Source organism: Hyperolius riggenbachi, chromosome 4, assembly GCF_040937935.1.
Source record: "Hyperolius riggenbachi isolate aHypRig1 chromosome 4, aHypRig1.pri, whole genome shotgun sequence".
In the NCBI taxonomy this organism is placed as follows: Eukaryota; Metazoa; Chordata; class Amphibia; order Anura; family Hyperoliidae; genus Hyperolius; species Hyperolius riggenbachi.
In genome coordinates, this window is record NC_090649.1 from 218,670,334 (window position 1) to 218,690,170 (window position 19,837).

Genomic DNA, 19,837 nt, shown 5'->3' on the forward strand with positions numbered 1-19,837 from the left:
AAAGAAATCAACAGGACTGACAAGCAACTGGTATTGTTTAAAAGGAAACATCCGTATCTCTGTTAAATAAAACCTGAACTGAAAATTAAGTCAAAATAAAAATACACACGTCGTGCTTACCTCCTGTGTAGTCTACTCATCAATCTTTCTCCTCTCCCACTTCCTGTTTGTCCACTGTGATCAATGGAATTCTCCGTCCTCCATTTTGAAAATGGCCATTACCCCATAACAGCTTTCTGGTCAGCACACTGTTAACTGTAACCTCGCCCACTTGAGCCATAGGGAAACATAGACATTACCGGCCACATCAGTTGTCCACTCAGCTATAACTGACAGCAACTGATATATTTCAGTTATGAATGTTGTCAGAACTGGAAGGGATCATTGTCAGATGAAAATGGTGAGCTTCTGAGAGGAACTGATGGCAAGGTAACTATTTAATGTTCATTTGAAGTTACCGCATGTGTTCAGAGCAGGGACAAGGTCCTTCAGCACCCAAGGCTGAGACACCAAAGTGCGCCCCTCCATCCCTCCCATCCCAGCCGTCACACACTGATTGCTATTAGACTAAGAGGGCCACAGGGCCCGCAATCTCCCCAACACCTTAATATCTAGTTATCTGGCTTGCAGTCACTGCTATGTATCCCCTTTTCTTCTTTCTTTCTGCTTCAAACACAATTAGGAATGACAGCTGAATGAATTGTGCGCCCCCTCCTACACTGCGCCCTGAGGCTGGAGCCTCTCCAGCCTATGCCTCGGCCCGGCCCTGCATGTGTTTATTTTAAATTTTACTCAGTACAGGTTCCCTTTAACCTCCCTGATGTTCAGTTTCTGTTGGATTTCTGTGCAAAAAGTGATCCAATTAATTTTCACAACCCTTTTTCCTGTAACTTATCAAAATGTGTCAAGCAAGGGTCTAGCATACATTTTGAGTACAATAAAAGCTTGAAACACAAAATCAAATCAAAACTAAAATTTCAAAATTACTCCCTAAAATCTCTCTTAATTTACATTTCCGAGCTGCTCAACCTGCACCAATGCAAATGTAACGGTGGCCATACATCTAGCGATGATGAGCAGATTCCACCAAGAGACAAATCTCTCTCTGATCGAATCTGATTAGAGAGAGATCTGTCGGCTGCCCATACACTGCAGGCTGATTCCGGATCAATTTCAGCATGATAGCTCTTGGGAATTGGCAGCATCCGTTGCCTCGCCGATGTCACCCCCAGTTTATAATTTATACATTATCTGTCCTGTGTCGCCCACCGTGCGGTGCTTGTATGTCTTCGGAATTCCCATGCAGGTTATTGTATAGAATTCAATACAAAAGTAAATAATTAATTTGTCGCCAGATGTTGATGACGCTACATTACTCTGGCATCATCAACGCAGCTCCCCGGGGAACATGTCACTATCGGACATAGGCGATAAGGAATCAGCACACTGATGGTGAGTATGAGTGCCTCCAGTATAGGTGCCACAGTGCAGGATGGCTAGTATAGGTTAGAGTTGGGCCGAACGGTTCGCCGGCGAACGTGGTTCGCGCGAACTTAGGTGGTTCGCGTGCGGGTACCGCACGCGAACGTTTTGCGGAAGAAGTTCGGTTCGCCCCATAATGCACCTGAGGGTCAACTTTGACCCTCTACATCACAGTCAGCAGGCCCAGTGTAGCCAATTAGGCTACACTAGCCCCTGGAGCCCCACCCCCCTTATATAAGGCAGGCAGCGGCGGCCATTAGGGCCACTCGTGTGCCTGCATTAGTGAGAGTAGGGCGAGCTGCTGCAGTCTCTCATATAGGGAAAGATTAGTTAGGCTTAACTTCTTCCTGGCTGCATACCTGTTCTGTTCAGTGAGCCCTCAGCCCACTGCATACCTGTACTGTGATCCTGCCACTGCATACCTGTTCAGTGATCCTGCCACTGCATACCTGTTCTGTGAACCCACCCACCACCACTGCATACCTGTTCAGTGATCCTGCCACTGCATACCTGTTCTGTGAACCCACCCACCACTGCATACCTGTTCAGTGATCCTGCTGCCACTGCATACCTGTTCTGTGAACCCACCCACCACTGCATACCTGTTCAGTGATCCTGCCACTGCATACCTGTTCTGTGAACCCACCACTGCATACCTGTTCTGTGAACCCACCCACCACTGCATACCTGTTCAGTGATCCTGCTGCCACTGCATACCTGTTCTGTGAACCCACCACTGCATACCTGTTCTGTGAACCCACCACTGCATACCTGTTCAGTGAACCCGCCACTGCATACCTGTTCTGTTCAGTGGACCCGCCACTGTATACCTGTTCTGTTCAGTGGAGTTTGGTGTGTCAGTGTGAAGCAGTACCTTAATTACACTACCTGATTGATGTATACACATGCAAGATGTTTTAAAGCACTTTAGGCCTGTCATTTAGCATTCAATGTGATTTCTGCCCTTAAAACGCTGCTTTTCGTCAAATCCAGATTTTTCCCGGGGACTTTTGGCGTGTATCCCACTCCGCCATGCCCCCCTCCAGGTGTTAGACCCCTTGAAACATCTTTTCCATCACTTTTGTGGCCAGCATAATTATTTTTTTTTTTTCAAAGTTCGCATCCCCATTGAAGTCTATTGCGGTTCGCGAACTTTAACGCGAACCGAACCTTCCGCGGAAGTTCGCGAACCCGGTTCGCGAACCTAAAATCGGAGGTTCGGCCCAACTCTAGTATAGGTGCCACAGTGCAGGATAGTTAGTATAGGTGCCACAGTGCCAGATAGTTAGTATAGGTGCCACAGTGCAGGGTGGCTAGTATAGGTGCCACAGTGCAGGATGGCTAGTATAGGTGCCACAGTGCAGGATAGCTAATCTAAGCTATAAGAGCCCCAGTACAGGAGTACAGGATCCCCCTGCAGCGCCCCCCCCCCCCCCCCCCCCCCCCGCCTCCAGTGATCGCTTCTCTCCCTCTCCTAGTCTCCCTTACACCCTCCCTCTTCAGCCAGTGCTGATACTCATTGCCCTCCCCACTCCCTTGGCGATCTACCCTGGAGCGATTACCACCCCCCCCCTTTTCCCTTCTTGATCCTCTCCCTCCCTCTGCAGCCATGGCGGGCAGCCAGTGCTGATACTCAGTGCCTCTCACCCACGCAGATCCCATCACCAGTTCCAATACTGTCTACATTATCAGGGCGCTGCTTGATGTCATCAGGCGATGCCCCATTGCTGTAGACAGAGAGGATCTGAACTGGTGATAGGTTCTGCACGGGCGAAAAGCACTGTGAGTATCAGCACCGGCTGCCCATCCGCTATTGCTGCGGAGGGAGAGGATCGAGAAGGGGGGGGGGGGGGGGTAATTGCTCCAAGGGGAACGATTGCCATGGGAACTGGTGCTCCAATAGCTAGCTGACATGATATAGCACACATGTAGCTAGCTAACTTGTGAGGGGGAGACATAATGCGGTAGAAAATATCCTGAGCGGCGTGCCTGACACTTTGTCAGGCATACTGCTTTCTGCAAAATTTTCTTGCATATCGCCCAGGAGGTTAAAACACATAATTTACAGACATTGGAGATTATTGGATAGCAGGCTGGCCTAATTTACTTTTATTAGTATACAGTATTTATATAGCGCTGACCTCTTTCACAGCACTTTACACACCATATATCATTTTGTCACTAACTGTTCCCTTAGAGGGGCTCACAATCTAATACCTACCATAGTCACAAGTCCATTGTAGTCTAGTGCCAATATAGGGGGAAGACAATTATATGTATGTTTTATGGGATGCGGGAGGAAACCGGGGAGCCAGAGGGGAATTTCACACAGACATGGTGAGAACATACAAACTCCATGCAGATAGTGCCCTAGCTGGGATTGGAACTGGAGACCCAGCACTGCAAGGCGAGAGAGCTAAACACTCCGCCACTGTGCTACCCATTTACTTGGGAAACGGCCAGAATGCAAAGTAAGGGCTTGAGCAGGTAGGCTGTATCTCTTATACTGTATAGTTATGATTTCGTTTTGGACTTTGCGGTCTGCCTTAATAACGTGTATAAAGTACATGCCTGGCATTGCATTGGATTCATATGCTTTATAATATTGTGTCATGGAAAATGTTGTAAATCATAACTGAACCATGTAAGAGTGGGGTGTTATGTGATTGGTTCAAAAATGTTTACAGTGATGAGCAGAGTAGGATTAATTATATCAGTGTAATGTAAAGAAATGATTGAAACAATCTCAGGCTGAAACAAATATGATAGCAATGTATGGGAAATGTGTAAATATCCTGTATCTAATAACTGATAAGAGCTTCAGTCCCATAATGGTTTATATAAATTAAAGCTATACTTAGCCTACAATGCCACTTATGGCATATTTGTCATTGGCCAGCGCATTCATATAATAATTAAACTGCTGTTGTAGATGTAAGACTGTCTACTAAGACAAAACAGCGATTGCATTGCACTAGAGTTTTACTGGCAATGACTACCCAGCAAACTCATGGTGAACCAGAACACATTAGTGTGTAAGGGGCTACAATGGTCCAAAAAGCCCCCTTACTAAAATGCTATGGAAAACAAGTTTGCTTTCTTAAAACAAAATATTTGTGATAATTCAGGAGAATATTATTGCGATAATTCAGGAGAATAGTATTGCCATAATTGGAGTGAGCTCTGAGATGTTTCCCAGTGCATCACTGCTGAAATATATCAAATCAAATATTCACTGATGAAATATGCAAATCAAATATGCACTGATAAGGATCAGTCAATCAAAAACAGTCCGTATGCATGTTGGATTATTGTGGCTCTGTACAAATAAGCGGACATCATTGCATTCCAGCTGATCCAGCAGTGATGCACTGGGAGACATCTCGGCCCTCACTCCAACCTGAATTATCTCAAATACTTTGTTTTAAGAAAGCAAACTTTTGTTTTCCATAGCATTTTAGTAAGGGGCTTTTTGAACCATTTTAGCCCCTTACACACTCCAATGAGTTCTGGTTCACCATGAGCTTGCTGGTTAGTCTGTACCTCTGGGTGTTTCAAGTCCTACTCCATAGAGCCACATCAATCCAAGCCATGCACTGATGAGGATCAATCAATCCGAAACAGTCTGTATGCAGGTTGGATTATTGTGGCTCTGTACAAATAACCTGACACATCATTGCATTCCAGCGGATCTGGACTTGTGGCTAGTTCACAAGGACAACAATGGATAATATGCAGATTTCAGCAGTGATGCACTGGGAGACATCTCCGAGCTCACTCCAACCTGAATTATTGCAAATTCTTTCTGTTTTAGGAAAGCAAACTTTTGTTTACTATGGCAATGCAAACCAAAAACTGGAGTATAAAATGTTATAGTTTTAATCTAGAAAAACATCTCCCATATTGGCTTCTTCCTGACACAGGACACAACTTTACTACTGCATCTTCCTTCTACTGGCATCCACCATGCGCTCGGCTGCTTGACTCTTCTACTACACTTCCCATGCCACAAATGCATTCCACCATCTGCCTAGCAAACAAATTACACAATCCAACTCTTATGTATAAAGCTCTCTCTGACTGGGCCTTTCCATCCTTTATTTACTCATTTCTAGACCGCATCCCAAACTCCTTGGTTTTGTCAACAATTTTCTCCTGTTACCACTTTGCTCATCCCTCTCTCACATGCACGATGTCTTGAGTCTCATTCACACCTTTAGAAGCTACTTCCATGGTCCATTTTTCCACTCGCCTACCAATGACATTATCAGTTTCAATCTAATTCCCTGATCACTAAATGGCAGGATTGCAGCGGAAACGAATGACAATGGCGTGGCAGTCGGGCGAAACGAGGTAAACAAAGCGGGTACGCATATTTACGCCCCTGATTGTGAAGCATTGTGCAGAAGGGTAAATACACGATACAGCGGTCGTGTAAAGGTTAAACAAAATATAGTAAATGACTACATTTTACAGTTTCCAAACTAAACCGAAAGATCTGCTCTGTGTACCATATGATTGCCCAGTGGACTCCTTCCTGCAACAACATGCATACATTGTCAAGCTAGTAGGAATTTTTCTCCTACTCATAAGCGAACTCCGTAATCTTTTGCATATTGACATTGATCTATAATCGCATTCACTGACAGAGACCAGTGTGCTGATCAGTAATCTGAAAACCACCCAATTTGTTTTAAAATGGATATGTCTCAGGAAAGGCAGAGGCCGCCATATTGTTTTTCTTAGCTGATTCCTCTACTATATGCCTACATGTTCCCGCTGGTGTGTAGAGTGCATTTGCAGCACTCTCCAATGCTACCAGGTGGTGCCACTTTGCACTACAGGGATGGGTGAACGCGTCTTTAGAATGGCAATTATGAAGCTGGTCAGATGGGTCAGTGTTGGGACTTGCATGGCACTTAAGGATCAGCTGCTCTCCAATCTCTCTGTAGCCCTGGCACCCGCAGACAGAGCCTGAACATCAACAGAATATCAAGGTAGTTCCGGATCTTGAACTAGTCCTCAGACCCACATGTTTGTTTCTCTGGCCAGAAGCAAAAGAAAATGTAGCTAATTAGCATAACCAGTAAATAACGCGCATATTCTGGGGCGGATGTCTACAAAATATGCAGCAACGGTGAGTCATGAGTGCTAGTTTGAAAAGCTTGATTTTGACCATAACAAGAACACTTAATAATTGATTAATGCTGGGCATACACGGGTTGTTCTTGCGTCTCGATTAGCCGCCGTATCGACTCCCGCCGCGTGCACCTAGATCGATTCCCGCTCGTCCCTGCGGGCGCTTCCTTCTCTTCCACTCGTTTTCCACTATTGTCCGCCCGCGGGGATCGAGCGCGGAATCGATCCGCCGGGTCATCGGACACGTTGGATATTAGCAATCGAGCCATCAGCGGCTCGATTGATTAAAAAAAAAAAAAAAAAAACGACCCGTGTATGCCTAGCATTATGCACTATTCCATAATAGTGGAAAAGATGTAATTTTACAGAGAGATCGGGAATGTAGTATATCATAGCGGCTAATTAGAAATCTGAATGGAAAAATCTAATGTTACTAATTTTACCACAAATCTAGAAGGACACAACATATTTACTTTTACAAAGTCCTTAAACACTTGAAGACCGTAGGCTTACACCGCCTAGTGACCAGGCTATGTTTTACAAAATGGTACTCTGCAGCTTTAATGACTCACTGCATAGCCATACAACTGCGCACACAAATGAATCTTGTCCCCTTTTCTGCCCACCAAAAGAGCTTTCTGTTGGTGGGCTCTGATCGCTGCTGGAGGCTTTGGGGTTTTTACTAATAAAATGTAGTGGTGTTGTTTTTTTTTTTTTACACTGTACCCCCGCCTCCCCTTTACCGCCAGCCAAGCAGCATATGAGAGCAGATCGCTCTTGAGCCTCTCCAGGGGACAGCCGAGTGGCACAGCTGTCCCCAGTGTAGCGGTGCCGTAGATAGCAGTGCTGTACAATGTAAATAGACGGCGCTAACAGTCGCGACTGGTAGACTGATGACTGAGCAGAGGCTCCACTGCAAACCACGCCCCCAGGACTTAACCCCACTTGGTGTTACGTGGTCCTGGGGGAACCACCACGTTTTTAGGTGCTTAATTTCGTCAATCCACTCGGACGAGTGTGGGTGTGCTTGTGTATTTATCCCAAGCATGACCTTATTTATACCAATTTACAGAATAAGATAGTGACATCAGCAACAACAGCATCCACTGCTTGTTTGCATTTTCTGCAATAAATATATTAAAATGATCTGACTGGCTACCTCCTGTAGCTCCATTTCTAGCAAAAGTAGCAGAATCTACCCTACACCATTCAATTTTTATATAAATTGATCAGAAAAATCCAACACTCCCGATCTTTTATCGAATAAAAACAAGAAATTCGAACAGATTTCTCAAATGAATGAAAAAATAACTTTACATTTTCTGTGCAACCGATCATATTTATCCAATTGGTGTAACATTTGGATTTTTTAATTCTATTGTGTGTCTACCTTAAGGGACCATTTCCACTATTGCAAATTCTCATGCGTTTTTGCATAGCAATACAAGTGAATGGGACTGTTTCCACTTGTCAGGATTCCTTTGCGTTTTTCTGTGCTGAAAAAATTTGCACGGCAGAGCCATCACAATTCGCATACCGATATGCGAATCGCATACAATGTATTTAATAGGAAATTCGCATGCGGTTTGGGTATGCGAATTTTCATGCGAATTCGCATGCAAATTCACATAGAAACACTGAAAAATCACACCAGCACTGCCATGGTTAAATTCGCATACATCGTCATCCATGCGAACTCGCATTCGCACGCGAATTTTTCCCGTGACGATTCCCACCGCACAAGTGGAAATGCAGCCTTACACTTTTTGGCCATCAATGCAAAGTCAGCTCAGTCTTCCCTCCCCATTGAAAAGTGTACTGCATTTAAAGGGAAACTGAAGTAAAAGGTATACGAAGGCTGCCATATTTATTTCCTTTTAATCAATACCAGTTGCCTGGCAGCCCTGCTGGTCTATTTCTCTGCAGTAGTATCTGAATGACACCAGAAACAAGCATGCAGCTAGTCTTGTCAGATCTGACTTTAAAGTCTGAAACACCGGATCTGCTGCACGCTTTGGGGGCTATGGCTAATATTATTAGAGGCAGAGGATCAGCAGGGCTGCCAGGCAACTGGTATTGCTTAAAAAGAAATAAACATGGCAGCCTCCATATACCCCTCTCTTCAGTTCCCCTTTAACTTTCTCTAAACCATCCCTAGTGTCGTTATAAAATGGTTAAATATGCCGTATTACACACTGAGCAGGGAGGAACTGCTAAACTGTGCTGCTCACTGCTCTTAACTGCAAAGGGAGAAAATGGACTTGGTCAGGTGACCAGATCTGTGCTGGGGGAGCAATTCCTACCCCCTTACATCTACTATATGCTGCACGACGGATACTATTTATGTTCATTGCAAAAAAGTAATGATGTGCGCTGCACTAAAGCTTTATGCATTGCCAATTAATTAAATACAGCAAGACCCCTGGTATCAAGCACTGGCGGCAATCGCCTGATGCTGGATACACTTGCTTGCCAGTTGCTTGAGCAACTGGCCATAAAAAGCACAAACCTCCCCCTGTGCAGCATAAAATACTTATTAAGGCTGTGGGGGGCACCTTCTACCCATCCTGTAGCTCCTATCGGCTTTCCGGCATCCTCAGTGTACGGTACCTGGTATGTCACCTGACCTGTGTGGAGTCGCGTACATGCCGGAAGCGGTGCACGGACGCCAGAAAGCCGATGCAAGCTACAGAATGGGTAGAAGACACTGCCTGGAGACTAAGTATTTTATGCCCTGCAAAACCCCCACTAAGCACTGTCCCCTCGGGCATGCTGGTTAGTTGCCTGAGTTCCGGATAATGGGGACTTTGCTGTAATAGACGTAAGACAGCACCCATGTATAGGTATAATGGAGTGTGACAGGATCTGCACTTATTGATGCAATTTAGAGATTTTCAAAAGCCAGCAAAACTGGAGCAACATTGCTTTTAAATAATAAAAAAAATCTCTTTATTGAGAGTTAATTTAAATAAGAATTTAAAATAATCTTGTTATAGAACCATCTGGTGTTTGGTATAGCTGATCCACAGTGTGCTGATCAGCTTGAGAAAGCACACGTCCCCAAATCCGCAACCTTTTGTTATCTTATCGCATTAGGACTACCCAATAAAGCACACATTTTTATTTAGAAGTGGTGCTGCTCATGTTTTTGTACTAATTTATTAATCTATGCAATTTTAGAAGAATGGTGACCAAACGTCTACTTATGTTAGCCCATTTTATAAATATGCAGTGATGCACTGAAAAACAAAAGGCAGCTCAGCATATCTTTAGATTTGCATTGGATCACATAATCCTAGAAGTTTGCCAGTAGTTGGCTATCAGAGGCTGTGGATAGTGTTTGGGAGATCTCCCTTTTCTCCTACCCCTTTGTACTTTCTGCAAATTCTCTATACATGTGTTATTTTCTGTGCAGAGGAGAAAAAGACACTTCCCATAGTGAAGTATCTCCTGTGCAGCAAGTTCAGCTGAAGCAAGTGGACAGCATCAGAACAGACACTAGGGCTATCATTCATATAGCACTTCCGCATGCGGAAATGCTTAAAACAGCTGACTTTACCGACCACTCGGCAAAGTCAGCATTCATAAAGCCTCTTTCCGCATGGAAAAATGACACTACCGAGCAGAGTGATAAATCACCGCCTTGTGCGGTGATTATCGGTACAAATGTAGCAAAATGTTCATTCATAAAGATCACCGCAAGCGGTGTGAGGTCGGGAAGTTCCGCTCCCTCTGATGTGGCGATATCAATGTAAATGAATGGAGACACACAGACCCCCCAGGCAGCTGCAGCAGAGCGGAACACGGAGAAATGTATCAACTCGGCAGCTTCCGTGTCTCCGCAAGCCTACCGCCTGTCTACCGCCAGCTTAGCTCAGGGAATCTCCGCACTGCTTCCGCACACGGATACATCTTTATGAATGCCCGACCAAAAGTCTAAAAATCCGCCAGCGGTGTTTTCCCGCACTGATTCTCTTTACCGACAGCCTGTTCATGAATGATAGCGTAGATGTTTCCAGTCCAGCCATGCAAGTGGATTGTGTGAACATCCTCTTTCTTTATGGCCTTTCACAGCTTTAGGAAATTGTACCATCACTTTGTGTGTCATGAAACTGGCGGTATAAGCATTTGCTTTACTGAAAAAGCTTTAAAGACGTGGCGAGCCATGTTACATTAAATATATGTATAGCTAGGAAGACATAACTGTAACTAACACATTATTGGATGTCTGAATAGAATGAAGTCTGTAACTACTGTTTTTGTTTTCTTTATGTAGAATTTCTGTGCAAGGAATGCCCAAGAATTCATATTGCTATAGACCGTATCAGCGTGAAAGATATACCCAAGGAACAGACTTTCCTGAGGAGATGGCTGCATGAGCGATTTGAAAATAAAGATCGGTATGTAAATGTGTGGTCGTTGAAGACTTCCCATACTCTGGAACATTTTTGCAAACTAGAGCTATGGTTGAGCTTCCATAACAGATTTCTTACATATTTTTTGTTGGCATGTCTCAGAATATTTTGAAGTAATCTTGTTTCAACAGTCAACCAGCAGAGCATGGCAACACTACTGACATATTATAGAGTTTTCAGGAAGCAAGATGGCAGCCCCATGATGCAGATAATAAATTATGAATCCCACAGCAGATCTGCAAGCTAGATGATGATGAACAGTACAGTTTATAAATGAGCCTCTCTGGTCATACAGGGCCCCATCCACACGCCCAAGTCCAAGCAAATACAGATGACCACAGCTCAACTGTTGCAAGGATTGTTGCCTCACTTGAGAAAGGCCCCCCCCAAACAAACAAAAATGCACATTTTCTTTGTGGCACTCTGTATTTTGAAGCCCTTGTGACATATGACATGTAGTTTGTTTTTGCACAGACAATACATTTCAAAGCTCTGGTCAGATAGGGTAGATGGCAGTGTACATTTATGGCACAATGTTATTTAGGGAACAGGGGTAGTAGAATTAGACTGTCAAATAAACTCAAGTGAAGCAATGTTTAGTGTTTCCTTCAATGGTAATATTTTAAATCCACACTTTATTACCACTCTATATTTATTTGTAATTCTATGAAGAGTTCTGGAAAAGTCTGGCTGTACAAATGTAAAATTATACTAGAATGATTGTGTTGGATTTGGATGCATTAAGTATCACTTAAACAGTGTATGGATATGTAGAAACAGTGAAAAACGATGCCAGTCAAGTGCAGCTGCTTCCTGCAACAGAAGCCTACAAAGTAAAGAAGTCATCTGAAGAAAGGAGAAAACGCCTCTTACCACCTCCCCAGCAAGTCTCTAAATGATGTGCAGGAATTGGGTAGTGGCAGGTTCCATATGTAATGTGGACTACAAGCTTCAATTAATAAAGGTCTACTTAAAATAAGCTTGCAGGCATAGGTTTTATGCTTCTCTTTCAGAGGGACTTCTAACAGAATTCTGTGGACAATGCAGATCTTTCTTGCACAGTTGTCCAACCATGTTCAGCTCAGCCTTCTTAAAAAGCTGGAGTCTGACACCACTCATTTTTTTTTAAATAGCTTGATTATTGGCACGCCTTTAGGACTCTTTCACAGTGGGAAGTTAAAGTCGCACGTTACAAAAAATTATAATGCAAATTTACCGGTTTTATCTGAGCTGTTAGTCATAATGTTCACAAAAGGCCACCTTAGCTTTTGCAACTTCACCTAGAAACATTCTGAAGCCAGAGATGGAAAAGACCATTGGTTTTATAAATATGAGGAGTAGAATAGAGGAAAAAAAAGAATACATTTATATACATTTTTGAGAGAACTCAAATAACCACAATTTTTAAAAGGGGTTACATCAATAAAAGGAGAAATATTAAATAGTGAAGCAACTTCATCTGCTTTACCAGATAAACCCTAGGGTACCCTAGGGCAGTGATGGCTAACCTTGGCACTCCAGCTGTGGTGGAACTACAAGTAAGTCCCATGAGGCATAGCAAATACTCTGACAGCTCTAAGCATAACTCAGGGAGGTAGATGCATGATGGGATTTGTAGTTTTGTCACAGCTGGAGTGCCAAGGTTAGCCATCACTGCCCTAGGGTATCTTTGATATAAAAACCTAGGGTTGTGGATTTATTTTTCAATCCTAACGTTTGTCTGCAAGCTTGTTTGATGAAAACCATTTGAATGGCGTCGGGTCCTGGGGCACTGTTGTGCCGGGGAACGCACGGTGGGATGCGCGCGCATCCGCCGGCAATAGGCTCCGCCCACCCGCGATGTCAACCCGCCGGCCAATCGGAAGTGCCGGCGGGTTGTTAACCCGACGATCGCCGCATCAGAAGCGTATAATACGCTTTGTAATGTTTTCAAAGTGTATTATACAGGCTGCCTCCTGCCCTGGTGGTCCCAGTGTCCGAGGGACCACCAGGGCAGGCTGCAGCCACCCTAGTCTGCACCCAAACACACTGATCTGCCCCCTGATCGCCCACAGCACCCCTCAGACCCCACCCCCCTGCCCACCCCCCAGACCACTGTTTGCACCCAATCACTCCCCTAATCACCCATCAATCACTCCCTGTTACTATCTGTCAACGCTATTTTTTTTTTTTAGTCCCTAAGCTGCCCCCCTGGGACTCCTGATCACCCCCACCCCTCAGATTCTCCCCAGACCCCCCTCCCCCTGTGTACTGTATGCATTTATCCCCCCTGATCACCTGTCAATCACCCATCAAATACCCCCTGTCACTGCCACCCATCAATCAGCCCCTAACCTGCCCCTTGCGGGCAATCTGATTACCCACCCACACCATTAGATCGCCTGCAGACCGACTTCAGATCACCTCCCAAGTGCACTGTTTACATCTGTTCTCTCCTCTAAACACCCACTAATTACCCATCAATCACCCCTGTCACCACCTGTCACTGCTACCCATCAGATTAGACCCCTATCTGCCCCTAGGGCACCCAATAACCCGCCCACACCCTCAGAACGCCCTCAGACCCCAGCCCTGATCACCTCGCCAGTGCATTGCTTGCATCTATTCCCCCCACTAATCACACCTTGAGACACCCATCAATCACCTCCTGTCACCACCTGTCACCCCCTAGCACACCTACCCATCAAATCAGGCCCTAATTTTCCCCGTGTGGGCTCCTGACCACTCGGCCAAACCCTCAGATCCCCCTCAGACCCCCTTCCGATCACCTCCCCAGTGCATTGATTGCATCTATTTTCCCCTCTAACCACCCCCTGAGACACCCATCAATCACCTCCTGTCACCCCCCCCTAGCACTCCTATCCATCAGATCAGGCCCAGTACAACCTGTTATGTAAGAGGCCACCCTGCTTATGACCGGTTCCAGAAAATTCGCCCCTTCATAGACCACCTGCCATCAAAATTTGCAGATGCTTATACCCCTGAACAGTCATTTTGAGACATTTGGTTTCCAGACTACTCACGGTTTTGGGCCCGTAAAATGCCAGGGCAGTATAGGAACTCCACAAGTGACCCCTTTTTAGAAAAAGACACCCCAAGGTATTCTGTTAGGTGTATGACGCGTTCATAGACTATTTTATTTTTTGGCAAGAGTTAGCGGAAATTGATTTTTATTGTTTTTTCACAAAGTTTCATTTTTCACTAACTTGTGACAAAAAAAGATCTTCTATGAACTCACCATACTTCTAACAGAAAACCTTGGGGTGTCTTCTTTCTAAAATGGGGTCACTTGTGGGGTTCCTATACTGCCCTGGCATTTTAGGGGCCCTAAGCCGTGAGGAGTAGTCTAGAATCCAAATGCCTCAAAATTACCTGTGAATAGGACGTTAGGCCCCTTAGCGCACCTAGGTTGCAAAAAAGTGTCACACATGTGGTATCGCCGTACTCAGGAGAAGTAGTATAATGTGTTTTGGGGTGTATGTTTACACATACCCATGCTGGGTGGGAGAAATCTCTCTGTAAATGGACAATTGTGTGTAAAAAAAAATAAATAAAAAATGTGTCATTTACGGAGATATTTCTCCCACCCAGCATGGGTATGTGTAAAAATACACCTCAAAACACATTATACTACTTCTCCTGAGTACAGCAGTACCACATGTGTGGCACTTTTTTGCAGCCTAACTGCGCTAAGGGGCCCTAAGTCCAATGAGCACCTTTAGGCTTTACAGGGGTGCTTACAATTTAGCACCCCCCAAAATGCCAGGAAAGTAAACACACCCCATAAACTTACCTCATGTGTAGTCTACTCATCAACCTCTTTCTCCTCTCCTGCGTCCTGTTTGGCCACTGTGATCAAGGGAATTCTCCGTCCTCCATTTTGAAAATAGCCATTACCCCATAACAGCTTCCTGGTCAGCACACAGTTAAACTGTAATATCGCCCACTTGAGCCATAGGGAAACATGGACACATCAGTTCTCCTCTCAGCTGTAACTGACAGCAACTGATATATAACTGAGAGCAACTGATATATTTCAGTTCTGACAAAATGTTGTCAGAACTGGAAGGGATTATTGTCAGAAGAAAATGGTGAGCGTCTGAGAGGAACTGATAGCAAGGTAACTATGTAATGTTCATTTGAAGTTACCTCGAGTGTTTATTTTAAATAATTTTACTCAGTACAGGTTCTCTTTAAGGGGTTTTATGACTGCAGTCCTTAAGTGGTTAATATGTACTTTGAGTCCTCATTACAGAACCGCTTGGGAGGTGGTTAGAGCAGTATTGTATATATAAAACTATAAAGGCGGTAGATTTTTTTCCCACAGATTTTCAATTAGTAAACTTTGAGCATCTCCATTTTTTTAGGGTTTTTTTGTTGTCTATTCTTCCTCTTGCAGGAACTAGCCAAAGTTGAGTGCCATTTCTATTAATGCAGTGTTGTCCACACATTGATAGTCTGTCTAGTAATCGGAGATCACCCCTTGATCGTCACCAACTTTTGCATTGTTTTCCACTGCGTATGCATATCCTTATATAATATAGTTACATTCCATCTAGGGATATTTTATGTTCTCTGTATGCTCTGAGAGTTTATGATTAACAGGCTTGGGAGAAACCGGCTGCACCCTTGCAATTCTTCCTTGCAAGGAAAACTGAAGTGAGATGTATTTTGTGTCCTTTTGTTAGCATTGGGGAAGGTTATCAACATTCTTTCTGAGTTGTGCTAACACCCACTTCAGTGACCTCATTCTCTTCTTTATAATCCATGGAGTGATATTTCATTAGTTTTTTAGCTCTTTTTCAATAAGTTGTCCTTTTTAAGATTTCCCTCCCCTTTTAGCCTTACCACCCTTATGCAAATGAACTATGCGAACTAAATTTATTGCATTGTCATGGGTTTTTTCTTAAACAAGGAATTCTAGCCTCTTCCTGGTAGGTTGTGCAGGGCTATTAGAACACACCTAAGCTCTGTGTGTACCATCAGCTGGCACGCCGTGCAGAGCACATTACATTCTTGCATTGTTTTTCAAAACAAAATTATAGCTGAAAATACATTGCTGAATATTTCTCAATGTTTAGGCGTAAAGTTGCTGCATGTGTTTTATCTTAATTACTTGCATTGAGCCAGTACACTGGCTGTATACTGTGGGGTAAAGGCTATGTACTGGGGTGGGGGTCTGGGTATATACCTGGGGGGCGGATCTGGAAATGTACTAGGGAGATCACTTGAATGTTCAGCTTTCACAGCAACTTTCTACCCCTTTCCCTGCATATAACACTCTAAATTAAACAGTAGTTCAGGGACCGCTCTCAAATTCAAATGTAAAGAACTACTGTTTCCTGTACATAAGATTAATGAAGGTCAACAGACACTTCTCGGACCACTTAGTTACAAAGTAGGTAACTGACATATCTGCTAAGTCTTGTATTTAAAAAAAATGATATCCGTAAAACAGATCCCATTGTGAAAATCTGTGCATTGATGTAAGATGTGATCTTTCACCTGGATGCATATTTTTGGAATTAAAGTCCCCGACCAGCCAAAAATTTAACCAGGTGGCCACCACCACCACTCATAGACAAGCAATTATAGTTTAGGATTCTAAGCATGCTTGAAATATAAGCCATAAAAAAAAGACCTAGCTGCAGGAACACAATGAAGAGCAATGGCCGGCACTGGGGAACTTGGGGTAATGTTCACTGCTCAACACCCCTCCTTCCGAGTGCCCCCCCCTCCACCACGTTGCTGCTGCTGATTTGCCTCCTCTACTCCTGGCCTCCCTCCCCCAGAAAGTTGGATCCCCATTCCCCTTGTGGGCTGTGGCAATGCTGTGCATCATTCAGATCTTAGATCAGAGATGAAGGCAGCTAAAGTTGTGCAGTAACAGAGAAAGTATACAGGAAGTGATCTCTGTTTATTTCCTGTAGAGGGCGGTGCTGTTACTGTACAACTTTACTGTAGCTGCCTTCTGCCTTTTCTCCTGATCTGAGATCTGAATCCTACACAGCATTAGCCGCAGCCCACAGGGGGAATGGGGATTCGACTTTCTGGATGAGGGGGCCAGGAGTAGAGGAGGTAAATCAGCGGTGGCAACAGCGATGGGGGATAATCTGAAAATGTACACTGGCTGTATACTGTGGGGTAAAGTCTATATACTGGGGTGGGGGGGTCTGGGTATATACCTGGGGGGCGGATCTGGATATGTACTAGGGAGATCTGGCTATATATTACAGTGTTCTCCCCAGGCTCTTTTAGCCGGGTGCTCCACCCAGCTAGATTTGGTGACCACCCGGCTGTCATCAGCTCAGCTCCTCACCTCCTCCTATGCTGTAAGCAGAGTTGCCCTGCATTTTCATCTCGCCCCACCCGGCTACTTTTTCATGCTACCCGGCTACTTTTTCATGCCACCCGGCTGGAAACAAATTCTGGGGATAACACTGTATTATGGGGGATCTGTCTACCCCCACAAAATATAAGACCTCCCCGAAAATAAGCCCTAGCACATAGTTTGAAAAGAAAAATATAGGACACTGTCTTATTTTCAGGGAAACACTGTATGTAGGTCCCAAATCCTAGGTTTCCTAGGTAGGTCCCAAATCCTAGGTTTCCTGTATGAGGCATGGCCAAGCTGACACCCCTCCTAAACAGGAAAAGGGTGCAGGTGTAGCTAAGCTATCCTATATATAAATATATTAATCTTCAGTGCAATTCCTGGTGTGTGTGTGTGTCAATCAGATGTACAAGCAGCTATCTGTTGGTTGTGACTATCCACTTATCTGGGATCAGATGTGCTAAGCCTGGTGGGAAAATTCAAGCAGAAGTCAGGAAGCTCTGGTATATGGTATCTTTGGTTGGTGTTAGGGTTTAGGCTTCATCAGTTAGAAATAGGCAAGCACATTGGGCTTAGGTTAGCATGAACAATGTCTTCGGTAAAAAAGTGATTTTTGAACATTCTTTAACCACTTCAGCCCTCAGTCGTGTTTCACTTTATGCATCCAAGCAATTTTCACCTCCCATTCATTCACCACTTAACAGGAAGAATAAGAAAAATATGGAAAAAATGCATTCTTTCTCAGTTTTCGGCCATTATAGTTAAAATAATACATGCCTCCATAATTAAAACCCACGTATTGTATTTGCCTAATAGTCCCGGGTATTACAACGTTTAGATTATGTCCCTATCACAATGTATGGTGACAATATTTTATTTGGAAATAAAAGTGCATTTTTTCCGTTTTGCATCCATCACTATTTACAAGCTTATAATAAAAAAAAAAAAATAGAAATGTTTTCTTTTTTTACATGGATATTTTAAAAATTTAGACCCTTAGGTAAATATTTACGGTTTTTATTGTAATTTTTTTTAGTTTTGTTTTTTTTAATTAACCCTTTCTGGACCAGCACCCTCTGCCCCCTTAAGGACCAGAGGGTGCTGGTCCAGCAAACCGCCGCTTCCCGACGAATCGCCGCAAGTTACCGTCGCTCCCGCCGGACACGCCGCTCTGTCCACGCCGCAGGCTGCTCTCTCTGCCGTCGCTATGACGGCAGAGCGCTGTGCCCCGGTCAGGAGCCGCTTTCATTGGCTCCTGACCCTGTCATTCCATGTAAGCCAATGGGAACGGCTTACATGAATGACAGGGCCAGGAGCCAATGAAAACGGCTCCTGCCCGGCTCACAGTGCTCTGCCGTCATAGAGGCGGCAGGGCATCACATTGCGGCGGGGGCAGAGCGGACCGAGCAACGGGGACGGGCGGGGGTGCGCGGTCAATGGGACGTAGAGCTTACGTCCGGTCAGGACCGCAGCGCCCCCTGCCCGCCGTAGATTCATACTCACTCGGTCCGCAGGTAGTTAAACATTATATTTGGGTATTTTTGGGAGGGTGGGATGTAAATCGAAATTTTTAAATGTAAATATGTTTATTTTTTTAAAATGTAGATGTAGTTTTACTATTTGACCACAAGATGGCAATGATGAGTTTGTTTACATTACGTCACTCTAAGCGTAACATGTACGCTTAGAGGGATGTAGGGGGGGACTAAGGAGGCAGAAATAGCGAGGATTCAGAGAGAAGCCGTCGCTTTTTCTGCCGGGGGAAAAGGATCAGTGATCGGGTACCGTGTCCCGATTCACTGATTCCCTGGCTAACGAACCGCAAGCGCGCATGCGTGATTGGCCGCGGGAGCGCACATGCGGCCTTTTGGATGTATATTATATGGCGACAGCGCGATGGGAGAGCATTCTTGGCCGGGTAGCACATACGCAACGCAGCGCGACTCAGCCAGGCTATCGGGCTGTCCTGTGGGGGACAGAAGCCACTCAGAGAGAAAGCGAGGACTGCCAGGCAACTGGTATTGTTTTAAAAAGGAAATACATAAGCCAGTCACTATAGCACTCTCACCTCAGGTTCCTTTTAAAGGCAATCTGAAATAAAGAACACTTTCTCTTGGGGGTACTTACCTCAGGAGTGGGAAGCCTCTGGATCCTAATGAGGTTTCCCCTGTCCTCCTAAGCCTTGGTGATCCAGTACTGGCAGCCCCCGAACAGCACACGTCTGTATTTACCAGCTGCACAAGCGCAGTATTCGGGCTCGGCTGTTTCCACGTGAGCCTATCAGAAAGCCTCTATTGTGCCTGCGCGGGAGCGCAGATGGTAAATATTGCTGCAGGTGCTACTGTGTGCACTACCGACAAGCTTGTAGGTGGATTTGTCAGGGGCTGCCAGCACTGGATCCCTGAAGCTGAAGAGTATGGAGTAAACCTCATTAGGATCCAGAGGCTTCCTCCTCCTGAGTTAAGCA

At 44.7% G+C, this 19,837-nt stretch overlaps 1 protein-coding gene across 3 annotated transcripts in view; it reads left to right on the forward strand.

Annotated features, from left to right (window-relative positions):
• AGPAT5 (1-acylglycerol-3-phosphate O-acyltransferase 5) overlaps nucleotides 1-19,837 on the forward strand; it is a 100,635-nt gene that overhangs the window by 74,688 nt on the left and 6,110 nt on the right. Inside the window, exons 7-8 of one of the 3 annotated variants that reach the window (XM_068281357.1) lie at nucleotides 10,898-11,021; nucleotides 11,796-11,981. In XM_068281357.1, coding sequence (XP_068137458.1) covers nucleotides 10,898-11,021; nucleotides 11,796-11,886 — 215 coding nt within the window. In that variant the 3' untranslated portion in view covers nucleotides 11,887-11,981. Of the gene's footprint in view, nucleotides 1-10,897; nucleotides 11,022-11,795; nucleotides 11,982-19,837 lie in introns of those variants that run through there. The other 2 variants (XM_068281358.1, XM_068281356.1) reach the window with 2 other exon arrangements.